General features: G+C 40.1%; 1 protein-coding gene across 19 annotated transcripts in view; it reads right to left on the bottom strand.

The window, feature by feature from the left end:
• The window catches only part of Rsph10b (radial spoke head 10 homolog B), a 49,713-nt gene that overhangs the window by 23,898 nt on the left and 5,659 nt on the right, over positions 1-20,156 (bottom strand). For 11 of the 19 annotated variants that reach the window (XM_040277433.2, XM_040277431.2, XM_078023695.1 and 8 more), the window contains 8 exons: positions 16,934-17,003; positions 15,091-15,159; positions 13,383-13,556; positions 9,811-9,896; positions 9,075-9,195; positions 5,170-5,346; positions 3,890-4,049; positions 3,543-3,664 (listed from right to left, as the gene is read on the bottom strand). In XM_040277433.2, the coding sequence (XP_040133367.2) occupies positions 3,543-3,664; positions 3,890-4,049; positions 5,170-5,346; positions 9,075-9,195; positions 9,811-9,896; positions 13,383-13,556; positions 15,091-15,159; positions 16,934-17,003 (979 nt within the window). The other 8 variants (XM_040277427.2, XM_040277439.2, XM_040277441.2 and 5 more) reach the window with 5 other exon arrangements.

Below are 20,156 nucleotides of genomic sequence, written 5' to 3'. Positions count from 1 at the left end.
TATTACCAAAAGTTCTCTATAAGTTCAATGCAATACCAATCAAAATCCCAACAGCATTTCTTGTAGAAATAGATAAAAGAATCATGAAATTCATATGGAATAATAAAAGACCCAGAATAGCAAAAACAATGCTAAGCAGGAAGTGTGAATCAGGTGGTATAGCGATACCAGACTTCAAACTATACTACAGAGCAATAGTAACAAAAACAGCATGGTACTGGTACCAAAACAGGCGGGTGGACCAATGGTACAGAATAGAGGACACAGTAACCAATCCACAAAACTACAACTACCTTATATTTGATAAAGGGGCTAAAAGCATGCAATGGAGGAAGGATAGCATCTTCAACAAATGGTGCTGGGAAAACTGGAAATCCATTTGCATCAGAATGAATCTGAATCCCTATCTCTCGCCATGCACAAAAGTTAACTCAAAATGGATCAAGGAGCTTGATATTAAATCAGAGACACGGCATCTGATAGAAGAAAAAGTTGGCTACGATCTACATACTGTGGGATCGGGCCCCAAATTCCTCAATAGGACACCCATAGCACAAGAGTTAACAACAAATGGGACTTACTCAAACTAAAAAGTTTTTTCTCAGCAAAAGAAACAATAAGAGAGATAAATAGGGAGCCTACATCCTGGGAACAAATCTTTAATCCACACACTTCAGATAGAGCCCTAATAACCAGAATATACAAAGAACTCAAAAAATTAGACAATAAGATAACAAATAACCCAATCAATAAATGGGCCAAGGACCTGAATAGACACTTCTCAGAGGAGGACATACAATCAATCAATAAGTACATGAAGAAATGCTCACCATCGCTAGCAGTCAGAGAAATGCAAATCAAAACTACCCTAAGATACCATCTCACTCCAGTAAGATTGGCAGCCATTAGGAAGTCAAACAACAATAAGTGCTGGAGAGGATGCAGGGAAAAGGGCACTCTTGTTCATTGCTGGTGGGACTGAAAATTGGTGCAGCCAATTTGGAAAGCAGTATGGAGATTTCTTGGAAAGCTGGGAATGGAACCACCATTTGACCCAGCTATTCCCCTTCTCGGTCTATTCCCTAAAGACTTAAAAAGAGCATGCTACAGGGACACTGCTGCATCGATGTTCATAGCAGCACAATTCACGATAGCAAGATTGTGGAACCAACCTAGATGCCCTTCAATAGATGAATGGATAAAAAAAATGTGGCATTTATACACAATGGAGTATTACTCTGCATTAAGAAAGGACAAAATCATAGAATTTGGAGGGAAATGGATGGCATTAGAGCAGATTATGCTAAGTGAAGCTAGTCAATCATTAAAAAACAAATACCAAATGACCCCTTTGATATAAGGGGAGTAAACAAGGACAGGGTAGGAACGAAGAGCTTGAGAAGAAGATTTACATTAAACAGGGATGAGAGGTGGGAGGGAAAGGGAGTGAGAATGATATATAAGAGGAAAGGAGGGGTAAGACAAGATAATACAAATGGAAGAAATGATTTACAGTAGAAGGGGTAGAGAGAGAAAAGGGGAGGGGAGGGGAGGGGAGGGGGGATAGTAGAGAATAGGACTGACAGCAGAATACATCAGACACTAGAAAAACAATATGTCAATCAATGGAAGGGTAACTGATGTGATACAGCAATCTGTATACGGGGTAAAGTTGGGAGTTCATAACCCACTTGAATCAAACTGTGAAAGATGATGTATTAAGAACTGTGTAATGTTTTGAACGACCAACAATAAAAAAAATATTTAAATGTATTCCCCGAGTATAGAGTCACAGGATCCTTTACTTTCTGTGTCATATTTCCATAATGTTTGAATTTTTGGTAAGAGCATGTGTTCCTTTTGTGATTATGATATAGTCAAGATATTTTTAAATCTGAGTTGTATAAGACCCAGATTTGACAGAACTCCAAAGTGTAAAATGGTATAATAATAACATATAAGAGATTTTATATATATTACAGTATTATGATATAAGAGATTAGGGAGAGAATAATGTAAACAATATGATCGCACCTTTCTTGGTAAATATTATTCACCTAAAAATTATATTGTAGGAGCACATCTTATGGCACTGAATAGCTAGCATTAAATTCCATGTGAAGACAAAGATTTTGTGAATGGAATGATTCTAGTTCTATCTATGAACATTAAAAATTGGAAAGAGGCAGCTCAGGAGGCTGAGATAGGAGGATCGCAAGTTCAAAGCCAGCCTTAGCAACAGCGAGGTGCTAAGCAACTCAGTGAGACCCTGTTTCTAAATAAAATAAAAAACAGGGCTGGGAATGTGGCTCAGTGGTCAAGTGCCCCTGAGTTCAAGCCCCAGTACCATCCCCCACCAAAAAAAAAAAAAAATTGGAAAGAGGGAGCTGGGCTTGGTGGTATACGCCTGTAATCCCAGTCAGTGACTTGGGAGGTTAAAGCAGGAACATTACAAGTTTAAGGTTAGCCTCAGCAATTCAGCAAGACTCAGTCTTTAAAAAAATAAAAAGGGCTAGGGATTTAGCTCAGTGGTAAAGCATTCCTGGGTTCAGTCCCTAGTACACCCCCCAAAAAAAATTGGGGTGAAAGAGGGTCACAAGATTTTATTGGAATGGAAAACCTCTTTTACTTTTTCCTTATCTGCTTTCTACATTTTCCACTTCTGAAATTAGGGAATGTGATGAAGACTCCTATTTTTTTATTGTTTTTTTAGTTGTTGATGGACCTTTATTTTATTTATTTTTATGTGGTGCTGAGGGTCAAACCCAGTGCCTCACCCATGCTAGGCAAGCGCTCTACCACTGAGCCACAACCCCAGCCTGAAGACTCATATTTTTAACATGAATCTTGCAGTAGAATTTTGATTCTGGGAGCCTGAGTTACAGTGATGGCCTTGGAACCCAAAATAGGAGGAGAGGAGATGGAGTGAGGCATCTTCCTGAGACTCAGAGAACCAGGAGCCAGAGAAAGTAGCGATGAGGAAGAGGAAAGGGCAAAGACGCTTTGCAGAGCAGAGGCTGGCTGGTTCTTGAAGTAACATCTTCAATGAGAGTTTCTGGAGAAAGCATGCCGGTCCCCAGTCTAAGCAGGGGCTGTGGTCTAACTGGTACCTGGTAGCTATAATTTTCCAGACAGTCATCTGTCTCTAAAGACTTCTCAATTTCCAGTGATTTCTAAGGGCCTGAAGTTCTCCTGAATCCTAAAAGTCTGCAATAATGCACAGCAGAATTAGCATCCCACTGAGGGAGGTGGCTACAGTCTTGGCCTTCAAACTGACCTGAGTGTGGGAGTGATGTGACTTTCAGTTTCCCTGAACTCAGGGAAACTGAATCCCTCCCTGTGGGCTTCCATTTTCTCACCAGCCTGCTCACTCACAGGGCTGCCTTGCAAATTAAACAAGATGATCTACTTAAAGCCTGTTATGCGTGTGTATAGAAGACACTCGACAAGTGGAAGCAACCACCAGCTCTAGCATACCAGGACTGTGGAGATTCTGTTATTTAAATCTACAACATAAATTTATAGAATAAAAAGGTTTCTACCTGCTTTTTTTCTTCTGCTTGGTTTTCCTTAGGATACATGTTCAGCAGCACATTTAGGTCCAGTTCAATGCCTGATCCTAACACAGAACGACTTTTACTGCCATCAAGCTTTCTGATAATTTCTAGCAAATGATGAAGACAAATAAAGGGGATAATTAAGAAAAACAATGTTAAAAGTTTTCACCATTACGTCAAAATGTTTTCTAACAAAATGTGATACAACCATATGAGGAAAAAACTAAGAAAACAGTTGCTACAGGAAACTTCTGTTTTTTGAAGTATCAGACATGAATGGACACATAGATAAAATCAGGCTGATTTGTTTTCAACTGAGTAAATGATCCTACCAGCACTATCAGAAGATTTGCGCTGCCTGTCTATTTGGGCATCATCTACGGGCAGGTCCAGGTAACTTATAAATTCAACTTCAAGATCTGGAAACTGTGCTATGTGGTCATTGAAAAACGGGCCTTCGTACACGCGCCCATTCTTGAAAGTCAATCGACCCTGCAGGTAGAAAACAACATTTTGCAGTTTGAGAAATGTTTCCTTGGGGAAAAAAAACATTGGTGGATGCACATCAAAGGCTCTTTCGAGGGTTTGGAGTTGAGGATTTTTTGTTGTTGTTGTTTTGTTTTGTTTTTGGTACTGGAATTGAACTAAGGGGCACTCAACCACTGAGCCACATCCCCAGCCCTATTTTGTATTGTATTGAGAGACAGGGTCTCACTGAGTTGCTTAGTGCCTCACCGTTGCTGAGGCTGGCTTTGAACTCTGGATCCTCCTGCCTCTGCCTCCTGAGCTGCCTGATGGAGCTATTTGTTTTGAAGCTGCCACATACAGCATGGCTCCTAGTAGGTATCATATCACTGTGTAAATCCTCTTTCCTCCTCCTCTTCCTGCTGCTTCTTCCCTCCTTCCCTCCTCCTTCTCTCCTCTTTCTATACCTACCCCGGAACCTCTCCCCAACTATAAGCCCCTCTACATCACAGAATGGGTCTTATTAAACTATGCACATGACCAGCATAGTGCCCAGGGCACAAGAGGTGCTTCCTGCTTCTCGTCAAAGTTCAATTACTGATTCAGAGGTGGGCAAATGATGCAGTTCAGCTCTGTGAAATGAAAGACATTTATAGAAGGGTTCAGGGAAAAGAATTTCTTTTCTTCTACTTAGTGTGGCTCATGGGCGTGAAGTCTTGAACCATAGCAGCTATCCTGCAGTCATGGGGAAGGGAAAACACAAGAGTGAAGCTGACATGGGGGCAGATGATGTGGACAGACGAAAGGAAATCCTGATATAAAAAAGTCACCGAATCAAACTAACCTAAGCCCACATTCACAGTAGTCTTTATTATATACGGCACCTCAAATTAGATTGTCTGTTATTTGCAACCCAAACCATCCTCACACACATACACACACTCATGAAACACAAACTAAATAACCTCTAAATAACCAGGAAATAGAAAACATGTCAAAAATATTTTAAAATTTATGTAACCACCTTAACAGTAAATTATCTATGCAAAATCGATAATGCAATTTACTGGCCACAAATGAGTCACGTTTTACTGCATTTCAGTTGCTCTGTGTAATGTTTCAGATATAATCTTCCCGGGACCCTCACCATGCCGTGTTTTTTATTGGAAACCCATTCTCCTGCATACATGGCTCCACTGGCATAGTAAAACTTTCCATGTCCATGACGACATCCATTCACAAACTCTCCTATGTATTCATTTCTTAAAGGATACTGGGAGTTGGGGATTCTCTTGAGAAACCATGTGTGTGTTCCAAAGCCATTCTGAAAAGAAAGTGAGATGCCATCAGAAATGCTCAAAAGACTTCCTCCTTTTACCTGAATTCATTTGAAATTAAGACAAATACAGTGATAACTTGGAGGACATGAACTTTGAAGCCACACAGACTAGGTTCAATATCAGCTCAGCTACTTACTAGCCAATCTTTTTTTTTTTTTTTTAAAGAGAGAATGAGAGAGGGGAGAGAGAGAGAGAGAGAGAGAGAGAGAGAGAGAGAGAGAGAGAGAGAGAATTTTAATATTTATTTTTTAGTTCTCGGCGGACACAACATCTTTGTTGGTATGTGGTGCTGAGGATCGAACCCGGGCCGCATGCATGCCAGGCGAGCGCGCTACCGCTTGAGCCACATCCCCAGCCCCACTAGCCAATCTTTTTACCTAAGACAAATTATGTAAGCCTTTAAGGGTTAATATCCATTCATAATAAAAACTGTAAGGAAATTGAGAATTAGCTGGGCATGGCAGTATATTCAGCATCTCAGGAGGCTGAGGCAGGAGGATTGTAAGTTCCAGGCAAGCCTCACCAACTTAACTAGGCCCTAAGCAACTTAGTGAGACCCCATCTCAAAATAAAACACAAAAAGAATTAAAATAATAATAATTACTATTATTAAAGAGAGCTTCCTGAACCAGAAAAGGACATCTATGAAAAATCTACAGTTAACATCAACCCTGATGAAAGACTGAATTCTTTCCTAGTAGGATCAAGAATGGCATAGGATTTCCGTACTTCTATCATAGAGGATATCCTACCTTGCCAGGTAATACAATAGTAAGAGGGAAAACTCCAGACAGATTAGAAAGACGATATAAAGTTGACTGTACTTGCAAAGATGATTGCCTATATAAACACCACCAAAGAACCTACAAAAAAAGTGAAGCTATTATGTGAGTTTAACAAGGTCCCCATTACCAGATTAATATATATTAGAAAATTCAAGTTTTATGAACTGATACCAAAGTTTTTCTCTTCTGTGCAGGAAATCCATCATTTGGTTCTTTCTTTCTCTTTCTTTTTCCCTAGTATTGGGGATTGAAGTCAGGGGTGCTTTACCACAGCCATATCCAAAGCCTTGTTTTATCTTTTTTACATTTAAAATAAATTTTTCCACTTTTCCCTTTTTATTGGCTCTTTTAGTTATACATAACATTAGGATTCATTTTGACATAACTAAAAAAGCACGGAATATAATTTGTTCTCATTCAGTCACTAGTACTTCCTTTTCTCTCCTCTTCTCCCCCCAGTTCCCTTCCCCTCCACTGATCTTTCTGCTATTTTTAGTTGTTTGGGTTTTTTTTTCTTCTTTTTTCCAAATATTTATTTTTTAGTTTTTCACAATTTCTTTATTTTGTTTTTATGTGGTGCTGAGAATCGAACCCAGTGCTTCACGCATGCTAGGCGAGCGCACTACCACTTGAGCCACATCCCCAGCCCCTGTTTGGGGTTTTTTATTTTTGTTTTTTAGTTACTATTTTATGGATATACATGATGATGATATTCACTATGTTATATTCATATGTGCACACAAGTGCACATCATCATCATGTACATCCATAACCCTCCTTTCTTCCTCTTCCTCAATTCCCTGCATCTTTATTTATTTTCTCGGGGAACTACTGAGGATTGAACTTAGGGGAACTCACCCACTGAACCACCTCCCCAGGCCTATTCTATATTTTATTTAGAGACAGGGTCTCACTGAATTGTTTAGCACCTCACTTTTGCTGAGGCTGGCTTTGACTTGCAATCCTCTTGTCTCAGACTCCTGAGCCACTAGGATTACAGGCATGTGCCACTGCGCCTGGATGATCTTTTATTTTGGTGAAATACCTCCGTTTTCCTTCTTCTCTTCCCTCCTCCCCTTATTTTGCACAGGCTTCTGCAGACCAGAGGAAACATTCGACCCTTGACTTTATGAATCTGGCTTATTTCACTTAGCATCTTGTCCTCCATTCCATCCATTTACCAGCAAATGACATAATTTCATTCTTCTTTATGGCTATACCCATTGTGTATATGTACATTTTCTTTATCCATTCATCTGTTGATCCCACAATTTGGCTATTATGAATTGTGCTACTACAAACACTGGTGTGGCCATATCACTATAGTATACTGATCTTAGATATTTTGAACATGTACCAAAGAGTGGGATAGTTGGGTCATATGGTAGAGATTTTTGAGGAATATGCATATTTCTTTCCAGAGTGGTTGTACTAATTTGCAGTCCCTCCAACAATGTATGAGTGTAACTATTTTTCATATCCTTGCCAATACATTATTACTTATATTCTTTTTTTTTTTTTGGTACCGGGGATTTAACCCAGAGGCACTTTGCCACTGAGCCATATCCTCAGCCCTTTTATTTATTTATTTAAAATAGTCAATGGACCTTTATTTTTATTTATTTATTTATTAAAATATTTATTCTTAAGTTTTTTTTAAGGTGGATACAACATCTTTATTTTACATTTACGTGGTGCTGAGGGTTGAACCCAGTGCCTCGTGCATGCTAGGCGAGCACTCTACCACTGAGCCACAACCCCAGCCTCTATTTTATTTATTTATTTATGTGTGGTGCCAAGAATCAAACCCAGTGCCTCACACATGCCAGACAAGCACTGTACCACTGAGCCACAACCCCAGTCCTTTTTATTTTTGAGAAAGGATCTCACTAACTTGCTTAGGGCCTCACTTAATTGCTGAGACTGGCCTGGAACTTGTGATCCTCCTAGCTCAGCCTCGAAAGTCACTTGCATTACAAGAATGTGCCACTGTGCCTGACTACTGGTATTCTTGATAACTGACATTCTAATTGGAATGAGATGAAACCTCAGTGTAGTTTTTGATTAGCATTTCCCTGAATGCTAGAGATGTTGAACGTTTTTCCATATATTTTTTTGTCATTTGTATTTCTTCTTTTGAGAAGTGTCTTGTTTAGTCCTTTTGCCCATTTACTAATTGGGTTATTTGGTGGTAAGTTTCTTGAGTTCATTATATATTCTGAATATTAGTCCCTATCTGAGGAATAGGTGGCAAAGATCTTTTCTCATTCTGTAGGTTCTTTCTTCACACTTTGCTCTGCAGAAGCTTTTTAATTTGATGCCATCCCACTTATTGATTTTGGGGTTTGTTTCTTGTGCTTTAGGAGTCTTTGTAAAGAAGTCAAGCCCTGTGCCAACATGTTGAGAGTGTCGGGCCTATGTTTTCTTCTAGCAGTTGCAGAGTCTCTGGTCTAATTCCTAAGGGGATCAAAGTTGACTTCTGTGCAGGGTGAAAGACAGGGGTCAAGTTCCATTCTTCTATATATGGCCCTTTTTATTTTTTATTTCAAGACAGAGTCTCACTAAGTTGCCCAAGCTGAACTTGAACTTGCAATCCTCCTGCCTCAGCCTCACAAATTGGTAGGATTACAGGGATGTGTTACCATATCTGGCTGAAAATCCAAGATTTCTAAAGTACAAATAATAGTCCCTGCCCTTACAGGAGCCATCTGAATGGCAGAATCTAGTAGTGTGACACTATTAGAGAACATTAAATAATAAAACAGCAATTAAAAAAAATACAGTTGAGACCAGTAAAGAATATTTTGAGTTTCTAAATTCAGCAGAGCTTAAATTTTAGATTATTGAACAATATCACTCAAATACCAGGGCTAAGGATGAGTGCAGCATCGCTGTGGGTGTGCCGCGCCAAGATGGCCCAGTCCTACCTGGACTCCCCTCTCCCAGGAGCCAGTATACTCCTCATTTGTCGTCAGCCATCTCATCTTGCCTTCCCCGTGGCGCATATTGTCTTCCCACTGGCCTTCATATATGTTTCCAGATTTGTAACTAGAACAAAATAAACCAACAGGCAGCAAGCAGTGACAGAAATTCAGCCCTGGGACCCCAACACTCTTCACTGTGCTGAAGTCCAGCAGGTGGGCATGTGGTCAGTAAAAATTATCATCTTAGGGAGCAGAATAAACACTTTATTAAGCCCACTGATATTAAGGTGACAAAGTAAGTAAGAAAGGTTTTTACATGTTTTAGAAATAATTCCCTATCATATGATGACTAGTTAATATTTGTGCCTAAATATTTTAATCATTTATTAAAACATTAAAAATCCTTTTAGTAAAATATTAGATTCTACATCTGAATCCAAAATCAAGCAAATGTGTCATCATTCTTCGGAAAACATACAACAAATAATGAAGACTGATGATTAATACAAAGAACATAGAAAGGCAGTTTCTATCTAAACTGAATTAGTATGTTTAATGTTATTTTTCTAAAATTTTTATGGAATGTTTACTTTGGAGATTAATTTAAATATTCCACCTGCTTCGACAGAAAATTTATCCTCTATAATTTCTGCACCGTATCTGTAGGCTAAGTGAGAGTTATTTGGGCCCACACACACTTTTTCACCTACACCCCAAACGTGGCAGTGATCATACCTACCATCTTATTCCCCAGCCCTTTTTGATGTTGTAGACCCAATCTCCCTCGTACCAAGAGGTACCCTCCTGATTGTAATAAATGGAGCCCTAAAACGAATAATATCATGTTTTAAAAATCCAAGCCTCATAACATACTTTTTTAAATGTAAAGATAAAAAATATATAAACTTATAAAAGTACATAGAAGACAATGTCACACTTCACATGAGACACAGAAGCTATTAAGTTTCTATTTTACAATCACAAAAATGGCACAGCAAGGGCGAATGAGATATCACAAACCAATTATCCCTCAATAACAAAGTGCCACATTAAGGCAGGAATGAGTGCACTCACTGTATTCATTAACTCTTAGTCACAGCCCTGGAGAATCCCATTTTTTTGGTGCACCTTCCTCATAACTGGAGGTCACTCTTTCACATACCAAAGCCATTTTGTTTTATCCATTTTGACATCTTACCCATTTTGTTGCCTCTGTGTATGAGCAACATGCAATAAGCTTCCTTTGATGATTCCCGCAAGGCAATGGTTCATGCCATTCTGCAGTGTGTTTGGATCTATGCTGAATGGCCTCTAGTTACCTCATGGCTACTTAACCCTGAGTGAGTGTCCAATCATGCACACACGTGTACAGATACACACAAGCAATTTTTCTTTTTAGTTGTAGATGGACACAATATCTTTATTTTATTTATTTATATTTAAAATTTTTATTTGTTTTTTAGTCATACATGACAGTAGAATGCATTTTGATATATAATTCATACATGGAATGTACATACATCAATCATATTGTCTATTCTATTCTGCTGCCCTTCCTATCCTCCCTACTCCTCCCCTCCTCTCCATCCTTTCTCTCTATCCAATCTAATGTGACATACTTTTTTTTTCCTTTTTCTCATTACAACATCATGTATGTATTCTGTATAACAATGAGGTTCTCCTTCCATCTTCTGTGCAACTCCCCTTCTCCCTCTTTTTCCCTCCCACATCTCTTCTCTATTTAGTGGTAGTCTTCTTCTCATGCTCTTCCTCCCTATCCCATTTTGAGTCATCCCCCTTATATACTTATAGGGACACAGCCACATCAATGTTTATAGCAGCATAATTCACAATAGCTAGAATGTGGAACCAACCTAGATGCCCTTCAATAGATGAATGGATTTTTAAAATGTGGCATTTATACACAATGGAATATTACTCAACACTAAAAAATAATAAAAATCATGGCATTTGCAGGCAAATGGATGGCATTAGAGCAGATTATGCTAAATGATGTTAGCCAATGCCTTAAAAACAAATGCCGAATGTCTTTTATTTTATTTATTTTTATGTGGTGCTGAGGATGGAACCCAGTGCTTCACACATGCTAGGCAAATGTTCAAGCCCTGAGCCAAACTCCAGCCCTCTCTTTTATTTATTTATTTATTTTGGTACTTGGGATTGAACCCAGGGATACTTTGCCACTGAACCACATCCCCAGCCTTCTTTTTTATTTTGAGACTAAATTGCTGAGGGTCTCAATAAGATGCTGAGGTCTAAGTTGCTAAAGTTGGGCTCTGACGTGTGATCCTCTTACCTCAGACTCCTGAGTTGCTAATTATAGACCTGTATATACAAGCCCAGCAATTTTTTTTTAAATCTTCATTATCCAGCTACCTTGCTCCTTCCTGAAGCCATCCAGGTGCTTCTGACTAGAAGTCACTATCTCCAAATCTCCAGTCTCAACTGACTTGCTATGAGCTTAAGAAATACCCACAACATCACATAAGAGAAAGACAAGCCTGAACAGAGCAGGAGGGCTGAGGTGGAATTTTGAGAGCCTGTGAGGGAAAGCCAGGTGCCAGGTGTGGATGCAGCCATGCAGCCCTGGCTCACCCCCTCCCCCTCCCTATTCTCCTGGTCTGTGTCCCTTAAGGAAGAAGGTTGGACTAGATCCCTCTGTTTTGCTTTTGGGTTTTTTGTTTATTTGAAGTGCTGGGGATCAAACCCAGGGCCTTGAACATTTGAAGCAAGTATTCTACTGCTGAACTGCATCTCCAGCCCCATTTTCAACTTAAAACCTAGATATTCCTTTGTGCATGGACTTTGCAAGGCCTTTGGGGGAACTTCCAGTAGTTGGCACATGTCTCATGGAAGGACTTCTTCCGTTTTAGTCCATCTGGTTGTTCCACTTAAAAGGAAAACAGTAGATAGACCAGGCCCCTTCTGGAAGCAGGCCAGAAGCTGGAATTTAATTATTGGTGTTGTTCAGATAAAAAGACTCATAGAGCCAGAATTCTCCAAGGTTTCTCAGAGCTGTTCACAGATCTGCTTCTGTGCTCTGCTTTTTCATATAGCACTACTTGAGGGACCGGCACTGATTTCTGTGGAGCTTCTAAATAATGTGCCAGACTCATTACATTTACTTCTATGAGTCTTAAAATAAACCAGGGTATTTGCCTTATCTTAGTAGGCAGTCATAAAGTATAAGAAGGAAAAGGAAGGGGCTGGGGCTGGGGCTGGGGCTCAGCAGTAGAGTGCTCGCCTAGCACATATGAGGCCCTTGGTTCAATCCTCAGCACCACATATAAATAAAAAAATAAAGGTGTTGTGTCCAACTACAACTAAAAAATAAGTATTAAAAAAAAGAAGGAAGGAAGAAAAGAAAGGGAAATAACAAGAGTCTCCCATTGTTTAAAAAACCATGGGTGAATGTTTCGATCAAGGACTTGGGAATAATACCCTCTCAAATTACATTTTCCAACCTGTTAATGTTCAGCTAGTGAGGATTATAATGGTACACTTTTCTTATATATTTTCTAAAACCTACAAGATTTTAAAATTCTAAAAATTGCTGAATTTTATCAACCTATACAAAAGCAAAACAATAATTCCAAAAATAGCAACCGTAGTTAAAAATGAATATGCTCTGCATTGCTGTTGGAGGTATAAAGGGTGCAGCTGTTGTGGAAAACAGTTTGGTGGTTCCTTAAAACATTAAACATAAAGTTACCATATGACCTAGCAACTCCACTTTTGGGTAAATGCCCCCCAAAATTGAATATGAGTACTCAAATCCATCCACATATATTCACAGCTGCATTGTTCATAATAGTCAAGATGAAAATAGCCCAAATGTCCATCAACAGATGAATCGACACATTATGATCAATACTTACAATGGAAGATTACTCAGCCATAAAAGAATGAAGTGCTGCCACATGCTAGGACATGGATGAACCTCAAAAACATGCCAAGAGAAAGCAGCCTGACACAAAGGTCACATGTCATATGATTCCGTTTATATAAAATGTCCGGCAAACCCACAGTGACAGAAAGCAGATGAGGGACTACAAGGGTACATGGAAAGGCAGCAATGGGGAGCAACTACCTAATGGGCAAGGGATTTTATTTTTGGGTGATGAAAATGTTTGCGACTAGACAGTGGTGATGGTTGCATAGCATTACGAATGGACTTAGTGACACCAAACTGTGACTTTAAAATGATTAATTTTATGTCATGTGAACACCCCCAACACTTCCCACCCACCATGTCTGCACAGCCTGTGCACAGATGGTACCTCCACCCACCTTCCCGTGTCTCTTGCCTTGGCACCAGTGGCCGACGTAGGACACAGGCTGTGTGCTGCACTTGAACATCCCAAATCCGTTCCTCATGCCGTTCACCACTTCCCCTTCATACATGCTGCCATCTGGCCAAGTGTACACGCCATGGTTCATAGGAATGTTCTTCACAAAATCCCCCTAAGGCAAAATGTCTGTAAGGAGGATGAGAAGGCGGCAGTGCAGGGCCCTCTTATCCTGTGGGCTGTTGGAGACAGCCTGATACTGCCCCTGCCCCTCTTCCATGGGAAGCTGGACATGCCCCTAGCTTCCTCTCTTCTCCCTCCTCTACATTCCCTGTTCTCTCTCACCTGATCCTCCTCTGTAAGGAAGTGCAGGGAGAATAAAGTATAGGAAGGCTGTGTAGACAAATCTCCAGGGGGTGAGCTGATGATATGGTAAAGAGGCAGCTGCCAGCCCTGACCTTGGGACTTCAGATTCTTTACACCTGCCTAGAAGTAGGTTCATTCCCTGTTCTCTCCAGACATGACACAGTGATTGATCACCAGTGGAAACTCCTCCTTCTATCTGTGGTCATCACAATGTACTGCAGGCACATCTTTAGAGAATCTACCCTGCGTGGACTGGGATGTCTGCTGGGCACAGTACTATTCACCATGGCTTAGGCCAACAGATTCTCTTCTAGGAATCTGAAATTACTGGATGTTGCCATCAGCGAGGAGAGAACACAGTGCTGCCTGATTGGCCACTAGCCAGATGCTACTGCCTGGTCTCCCTGCCTGAGGAACTCTAGTGAGAGCCCCAACCCCACCCACGAAGACATCTGACTGGGCTGATACAGGGATCTGTGCCTGGAAGGAGGAGTTCTTAACCCCTGAGAATTTCCGGAGGCAATGAAGCAGAGGGGTCTCCATGCCAAATTGCCATTTGAATCAAAAATCTTGAATGTTGGCCACGAACTAGAGGTAGATGTCGTGTAGGAATGGAGACCCCCAGAAAGGCTGGCCCCAGACCAATAAGGTTGAACCCCTCCTTTGCTCTCCTTGCACCTCTGCAGCCCGCCTCCCACCATTCAGCTCCTGCCTAAATGTGACCGTTTCTGTCCTTGATTAGCTCTTATTTGAATAAGTGCATCACATGCCTGTATTTTAAATGTCTTCATTACCATTTATAAACACCACTGTGTTAGTAGCTCTGAAATGGAGATTTTTAGAACAGCAGTTTGGGCACTCACACTTTGTGGGTGGGAGTTGGAACTGGCACACTCTCTTGGAGAATAAATCTGTCCTAGCAGTCAATTTAAAAACACATATTCCCCACAACCTGGCAAGTTGGGTTAAGTAAAATCCAGATAATGGAATATGTGTAGCCAGTAAAAATAGACCTAGATGTCTGGATATTGTTTGCTCACTAAAAAATAAAGTCATAGAAGAGAATGTATAATAAACTCTGTATTTGTAAAAAGTAGGAGGGAATAAATACATATGTGTTCTGTACATGAAAAGAACACATAAAATACCTCTAGAGCTACAAACAGAACCAGTTACAACAATTCCTGGCACCATGCAGTCACTAAGTTACTCTACCCTTTGATTCTGTGTATTGTTTTAAATCTGTGCTAAATTACTTTATGAAAATAATATGTCTAGTTGTGGGGGCATGATCATGAAATTTCATAATTGCACTTTAGAACTGTAATTATCATATGCTTTACCTCATACTTCAATCCGTCAGCCCAAATGTAAGTCCCTTGTCCATGCATGAATCCTTCTGAAAACATACCCTTCAAAACAAAATAACAGCAAACCCTCAGAATGAAACTTGGTTTTAAGCACCTACTACCACAGGCACAGTTACTTAGAGTGGAGCCTTGTCACTCTCTCCCTGTAGGAACATGCTGGCATCACAGCAGCAACAGCAGCAACATGAGAGCCGGGGTCTGAGCCAGCATGGCATGGGGGTCCACCCTGTCCTAAAAGGGATCTAAAGAGAGATCCCCAAATACCCAGTTCTCTAAAATGTACACCAGGCAATCTGAGTGTCCCTCGCCTGTGTAAGTTGCTAGAAAACAGTATAGTTCAAAACAATTCAAAATTTTTGGTTTTATCACCCAAAATTTTAAAATTTTTAAAAAATTATTTTAACTAGGTAGACAATTACAACCATCATCTGAATATCAGACATTATTACATTCATAAATTTTATGTTCTTGCCCGTTTTCCTTTACTGGGAATCACCAATGTGTGTCCTGAGCCACATATATGTGTACATATACTGTCCCTCAGTATCCATGGGGGTTTGGTTCCTGTGACCTTGCAGCTCTGCCACTGCAGCTTATATTAAAACTGAGGGTTTTTTTCCTTTCTTCTTCTCCCTCTTTCCCCTCCCTAAGGGAAAATAAGATTATCCTTTTTCCCATCCTAAATCACATTATCTGTCTCTGAGTACATACACTAGAGGAATAAAGTAATTCAGACCTTGAGACTGACCTGGACAAAATGATCTAAGACACAGCTACCTCTCAGGGCCAAAAGTAGATTATAATCCCTGACAGGGCACACCTAGAATGGAACCTTTAAATTACCTCTTTAAAAACCCTCAGTTTCCCCTGAGGGGGAGATTCACAACTTCAAGAACAAAAGTCCTCTTTGTTTCTCCTTTACTAGCAGAGAAATAAAACTTTATTTTTCTTTTTTCCTCAAAACCTTGTCTTCATTATTATATTGGCACTGTGGACAAAAACCAAGCTTTTGGTCACACCAGGACCAAAGTCCTTCATATAAAATTATAGAGTATGTACATGTGATCTAACCACACCCTCTATACATTTTATTTACTTGGTGCTGAGGATTAAACCCAGGGCCTCATGCATACTAAGCTGAGCTCAACCAATGAACTATGTCTCAACCCCCTTCTATATATTTTAAATAATCTCTAGATTACTGGTAATACCTAATGCAATGTAAATGCTAAGTGACCAGCTATTAAATTCTATTAATTAGGAAACAATGACAAGAAAAAATATCTATACATGCTTAATACAGATACGATTTTTTTCCAGAATACTTTCCATCTGTGGTTGACTAAATATGTGGATGCAGACTCCATGAACATGGCAGGCCAGCTATAGCACTGCTAGAATAGTCTAATGTTGACACATAAGAATAGTCACAAAAAACAACATAGCTGAATGTCTAAGTGCAATCAGAGTAAACAATGATAAAATTACACCCAGACCCTTCTAAAAATTATCTAGTCAGAGGCCAGGTGGGTGAAGGGAGCCTAAACAAAGAGTGTCTGCACAAAACAGAACTCGAGGTTCTCAGACGCTGCTATGTATGAATGGGGGTTACCTGCAGGCTTGTTAAAATGTAGATTGCTGGACACACTTGGGGCTCCCACTCCACTTCTCAGCAGGTCCGAGCGGAGCCCCAGAATGTGCATTTCTAAAACATTCCCAGGTGATGCATGTGCTGCAGTAGGGACCACACTTTGAGAACTAATGCCCTAACCTGGCCAGCAAGAATACATTTCAGAATCAATCCAGATTAACTCACCACAGACAGGGCTGGCAGGCAGGAGTGCAGCCCAGAAATGTCATACTGCAGTCTATGATCCTGTTTTGTCCTATGGAATCAATTCAATGTGTCACACCAACCAGCATTTTTACTTTAAAAAACTAAAAAATAATCAGCCCGTATTCACATACTAAGGGTGCGGTTTTCTAGAATGCTGGCTTTCACTATCTTTACACACATACTCACACATGTACACTAGGAATTGTGATCTGAAAATGTGACAAAGCCTGATCTCACCCACCTGAAGCCTGGGGCTGAGTCTCTGGGTCTATCCCGTACCTGGAAAGAGTTTAATGGTAACATCGCTCTCAGGCCTCAGGGATTCAATGTTCTAGGAATTGAAAATCTCTATTGATGCATGAAACATGAGCCACCTTGATGTAAACCAAAACAGAGGGGGAAGTTACTGCATTGCTCTCAGTATGTTTATAGGGGTGGCCTAAACCAATCCAAGAGCAAAAATCTAACTAGAAACTCACATTGCTAAAAACTTTTTTTTTTTTTTTTTTTTAGGGCTAAGTATAGCTCAGTGATAGAACATTTGCCTAGCATGTGAAAGGCCCTGGGTTTACTCTCTAGCCCCACAAGTAATAATAATTATTTTTTTAAAGTTGGGTTGTTGACCTATAGTCCCAACTATCCAGGAGGCTGCAGCAGGAGGATTATTTGAGCCCAGGAGTTTGGGGTCAGTCTGGGCAACATAGTGAGACTCCATCTCAAAAACAAAAACAAGCAGAAAACAATTTAAAGAAAATCCAGCAATGATTGCTTTTTGTCAAAATCATTTGGGTCTTGGGAAAACATGGCAAGTTTACAAATCAAGTAGCTGGCAGTGCAGACCGAGGAAATGGAGAGTGTTGCTTCCCCCCTCAGTGGAAGGACAGGGAAGGCAGCCAGCTTCCACAGCAGAAGGCAGCCATGCTCTTTGCACACACCTAGTAATAGACTAAGAGCACCTGGGACAGAAAGGGCAGTCAACGGCAAAGTGGCTCATGCCTACAATCCCAGCAGCTGGAGAGGCTGAGGCAGGAAGATCAAAGTTAAAAGTCAGCTTTAGCAAATTAGCAAGGCCCTAGGCAACTCAGCGAGACCATTTCTAGATGATAAAAAAAATGGGGGTCAGGGGATGTGGCTGTGTGATTAAGCATCCTTGGGTTCAATCCCTGGAACCAAAAAAATGAAAGGAAGAAAGAAAGAAGGAAAAAGGGCAGTCTTATTCCTCCCAGCAAATAGGTCTAGTCTAGGATAGCCCCTAGGTGTGAGCTGAAGCAGGGATGGAGCAGGGGTGTGAACTGCTGGATAAACAATGATGCAAAAGGCCTGCAGAGACAGGTGTGGTAGAGACACCTGTAATCCCAGCGCCTCAGAAGGCTGAAGCAGGAGGATTGTGAGTTCCAAGCCAGCCTTAGTGAGGCCCTACACAACTCGGCAAGACCCTGTCTCAAAATAAAATACAAAAAAAGGTCTTCAGATGTGGCTCAGTGGGTAAGCCACCCTAGGTTCTATCCCTAGTACCAAAAGAAAAAGAAAAAAAAAAGTCTGCAGAGGAGAGAAGACCCTGACCAAAATAAGTGAAGCCCTGTGGATGCCAGGAGGCAGACACAGGCCAGAGAGGGCAATCATTTAGTGAAGAGTATTCAGTCACGAAAAGGCGCTCCTGAATAGCTTTTATGACAAAGGAAAATAAACACAAATGTTAAGGGAAAAAAAAAATCAAGGTACTAACACTCAAACTTTCTGGCCTCAGCTACAGAAATTTGTTCTCCTATAATAAGCACACATTTTTTTAAATGTCTGGTAACATTTAAAAAAAATTTTTATAGTTGTAGATGGACAGCATACATTTATTTTATTTTGTTCATTTTTTGTGGTGCTGAGGATAGAACCCATGCTAGGCAAGTGCTCTGCCACTGAGTTACAGCCCCAGCCCCAGCACACATTTCTATTACCATTGAATGAATATTAGATAAATATCTTCATTGTGGTGTTATTGCAAAGGAAAAAAGCAAAAGCTCTCCAAAAGTATCCAACAACTATGTAATTAGTTATGACTAGCAAATTAGAACACTACGCAATATCAAAAACAACAGGAGGATGGGATTTAGTGCTTAATGGGTACAGTCTCAGTGTCATTTTGGAATGACAAAAAAGATCTAGAGGTGGTTGATAATGATAGTTGCATAACAATATGAATGTACTTAATGCCACTGGGCAGTCCACTTAAAATAATGCTATGTATATTTCGCAGTAAAACCATTTATGAAAACCATGCAGCAAGCTGAGCATGGTGGTGCACACCTATAACCCCAGTAACTCAGGAGGCTGAGGCAGGAAGATCACAAGTTCAAAGCCAGCCTTGGCAACTTAGCAAGACCCTGTCTCAAAATAAAAAATAAAAAGGGCTGGGGATGTAGCTCAGTGGTTAAGCAACCTTAGGTTAAATCCCCAGGACGAAAAGAAAGAAAAAGAAAACCATGCAGAAACAGATTCACAAATGAAAAAGAAAATTCAAATTGTTACCAATGAAAGTAATATGCCACATAAAAATAATGATATATCCATTAATAGAAACATGGCAACTGGAAAACATTCATGGCAAAATGATGGAAATACTGAGATTTTATTCTTCATCACAATTGACCTCTATGTCCATGGCTTCCAAGTCTGTAAATGGAACTGACCTCAGATGGATATCTACTATGCTGACATCTACTATGTAGCCAGGCCTACTGTGGTTGCACCTGTACTAAAGACACATCTTTTTTCTTGTCACTCTTCCCTAAATGATACAGTATAACATCTATTTACCTAATATTTATGTTACATATTGTAAGTCATCTAGACATGATTTAAAGTATCTGAGTGTGTGTGTATATATATATATATATACACAAATACTATTTTATATAAGGGATCTGAGCATTCCAGGATTTGGGTATCTGAGGGGTTCTGGAACCAATCCTCCATGATCACCAAGGGACAACTGTTTTTGCTTTAATGATATTCTTAGAACAATAGATAAAAATCAGAGGGAAAAAAAAATCTAAAGTGACCATTTCAGTTACCTTGGGCCACATTTTTACCTTAAAAATGTAGCATAGATTCAGGCTAAAATCAGCATGAAGTATTTCCAATTCCTTTTGAAGAATCAATGGATCTTTGGGAAACCTTGCAAATTAAAACATATGACCTCACACCTTCC

This window comes from Ictidomys tridecemlineatus, chromosome 10, assembly GCF_052094955.1.
Source record: "Ictidomys tridecemlineatus isolate mIctTri1 chromosome 10, mIctTri1.hap1, whole genome shotgun sequence".
Classification (NCBI taxonomy): Eukaryota; Metazoa; Chordata; class Mammalia; order Rodentia; family Sciuridae; genus Ictidomys; species Ictidomys tridecemlineatus.
The sequence above is the reverse complement of the archived record's forward strand: the minus strand, read 5'-3'. Positions and strand labels throughout refer to the sequence as shown.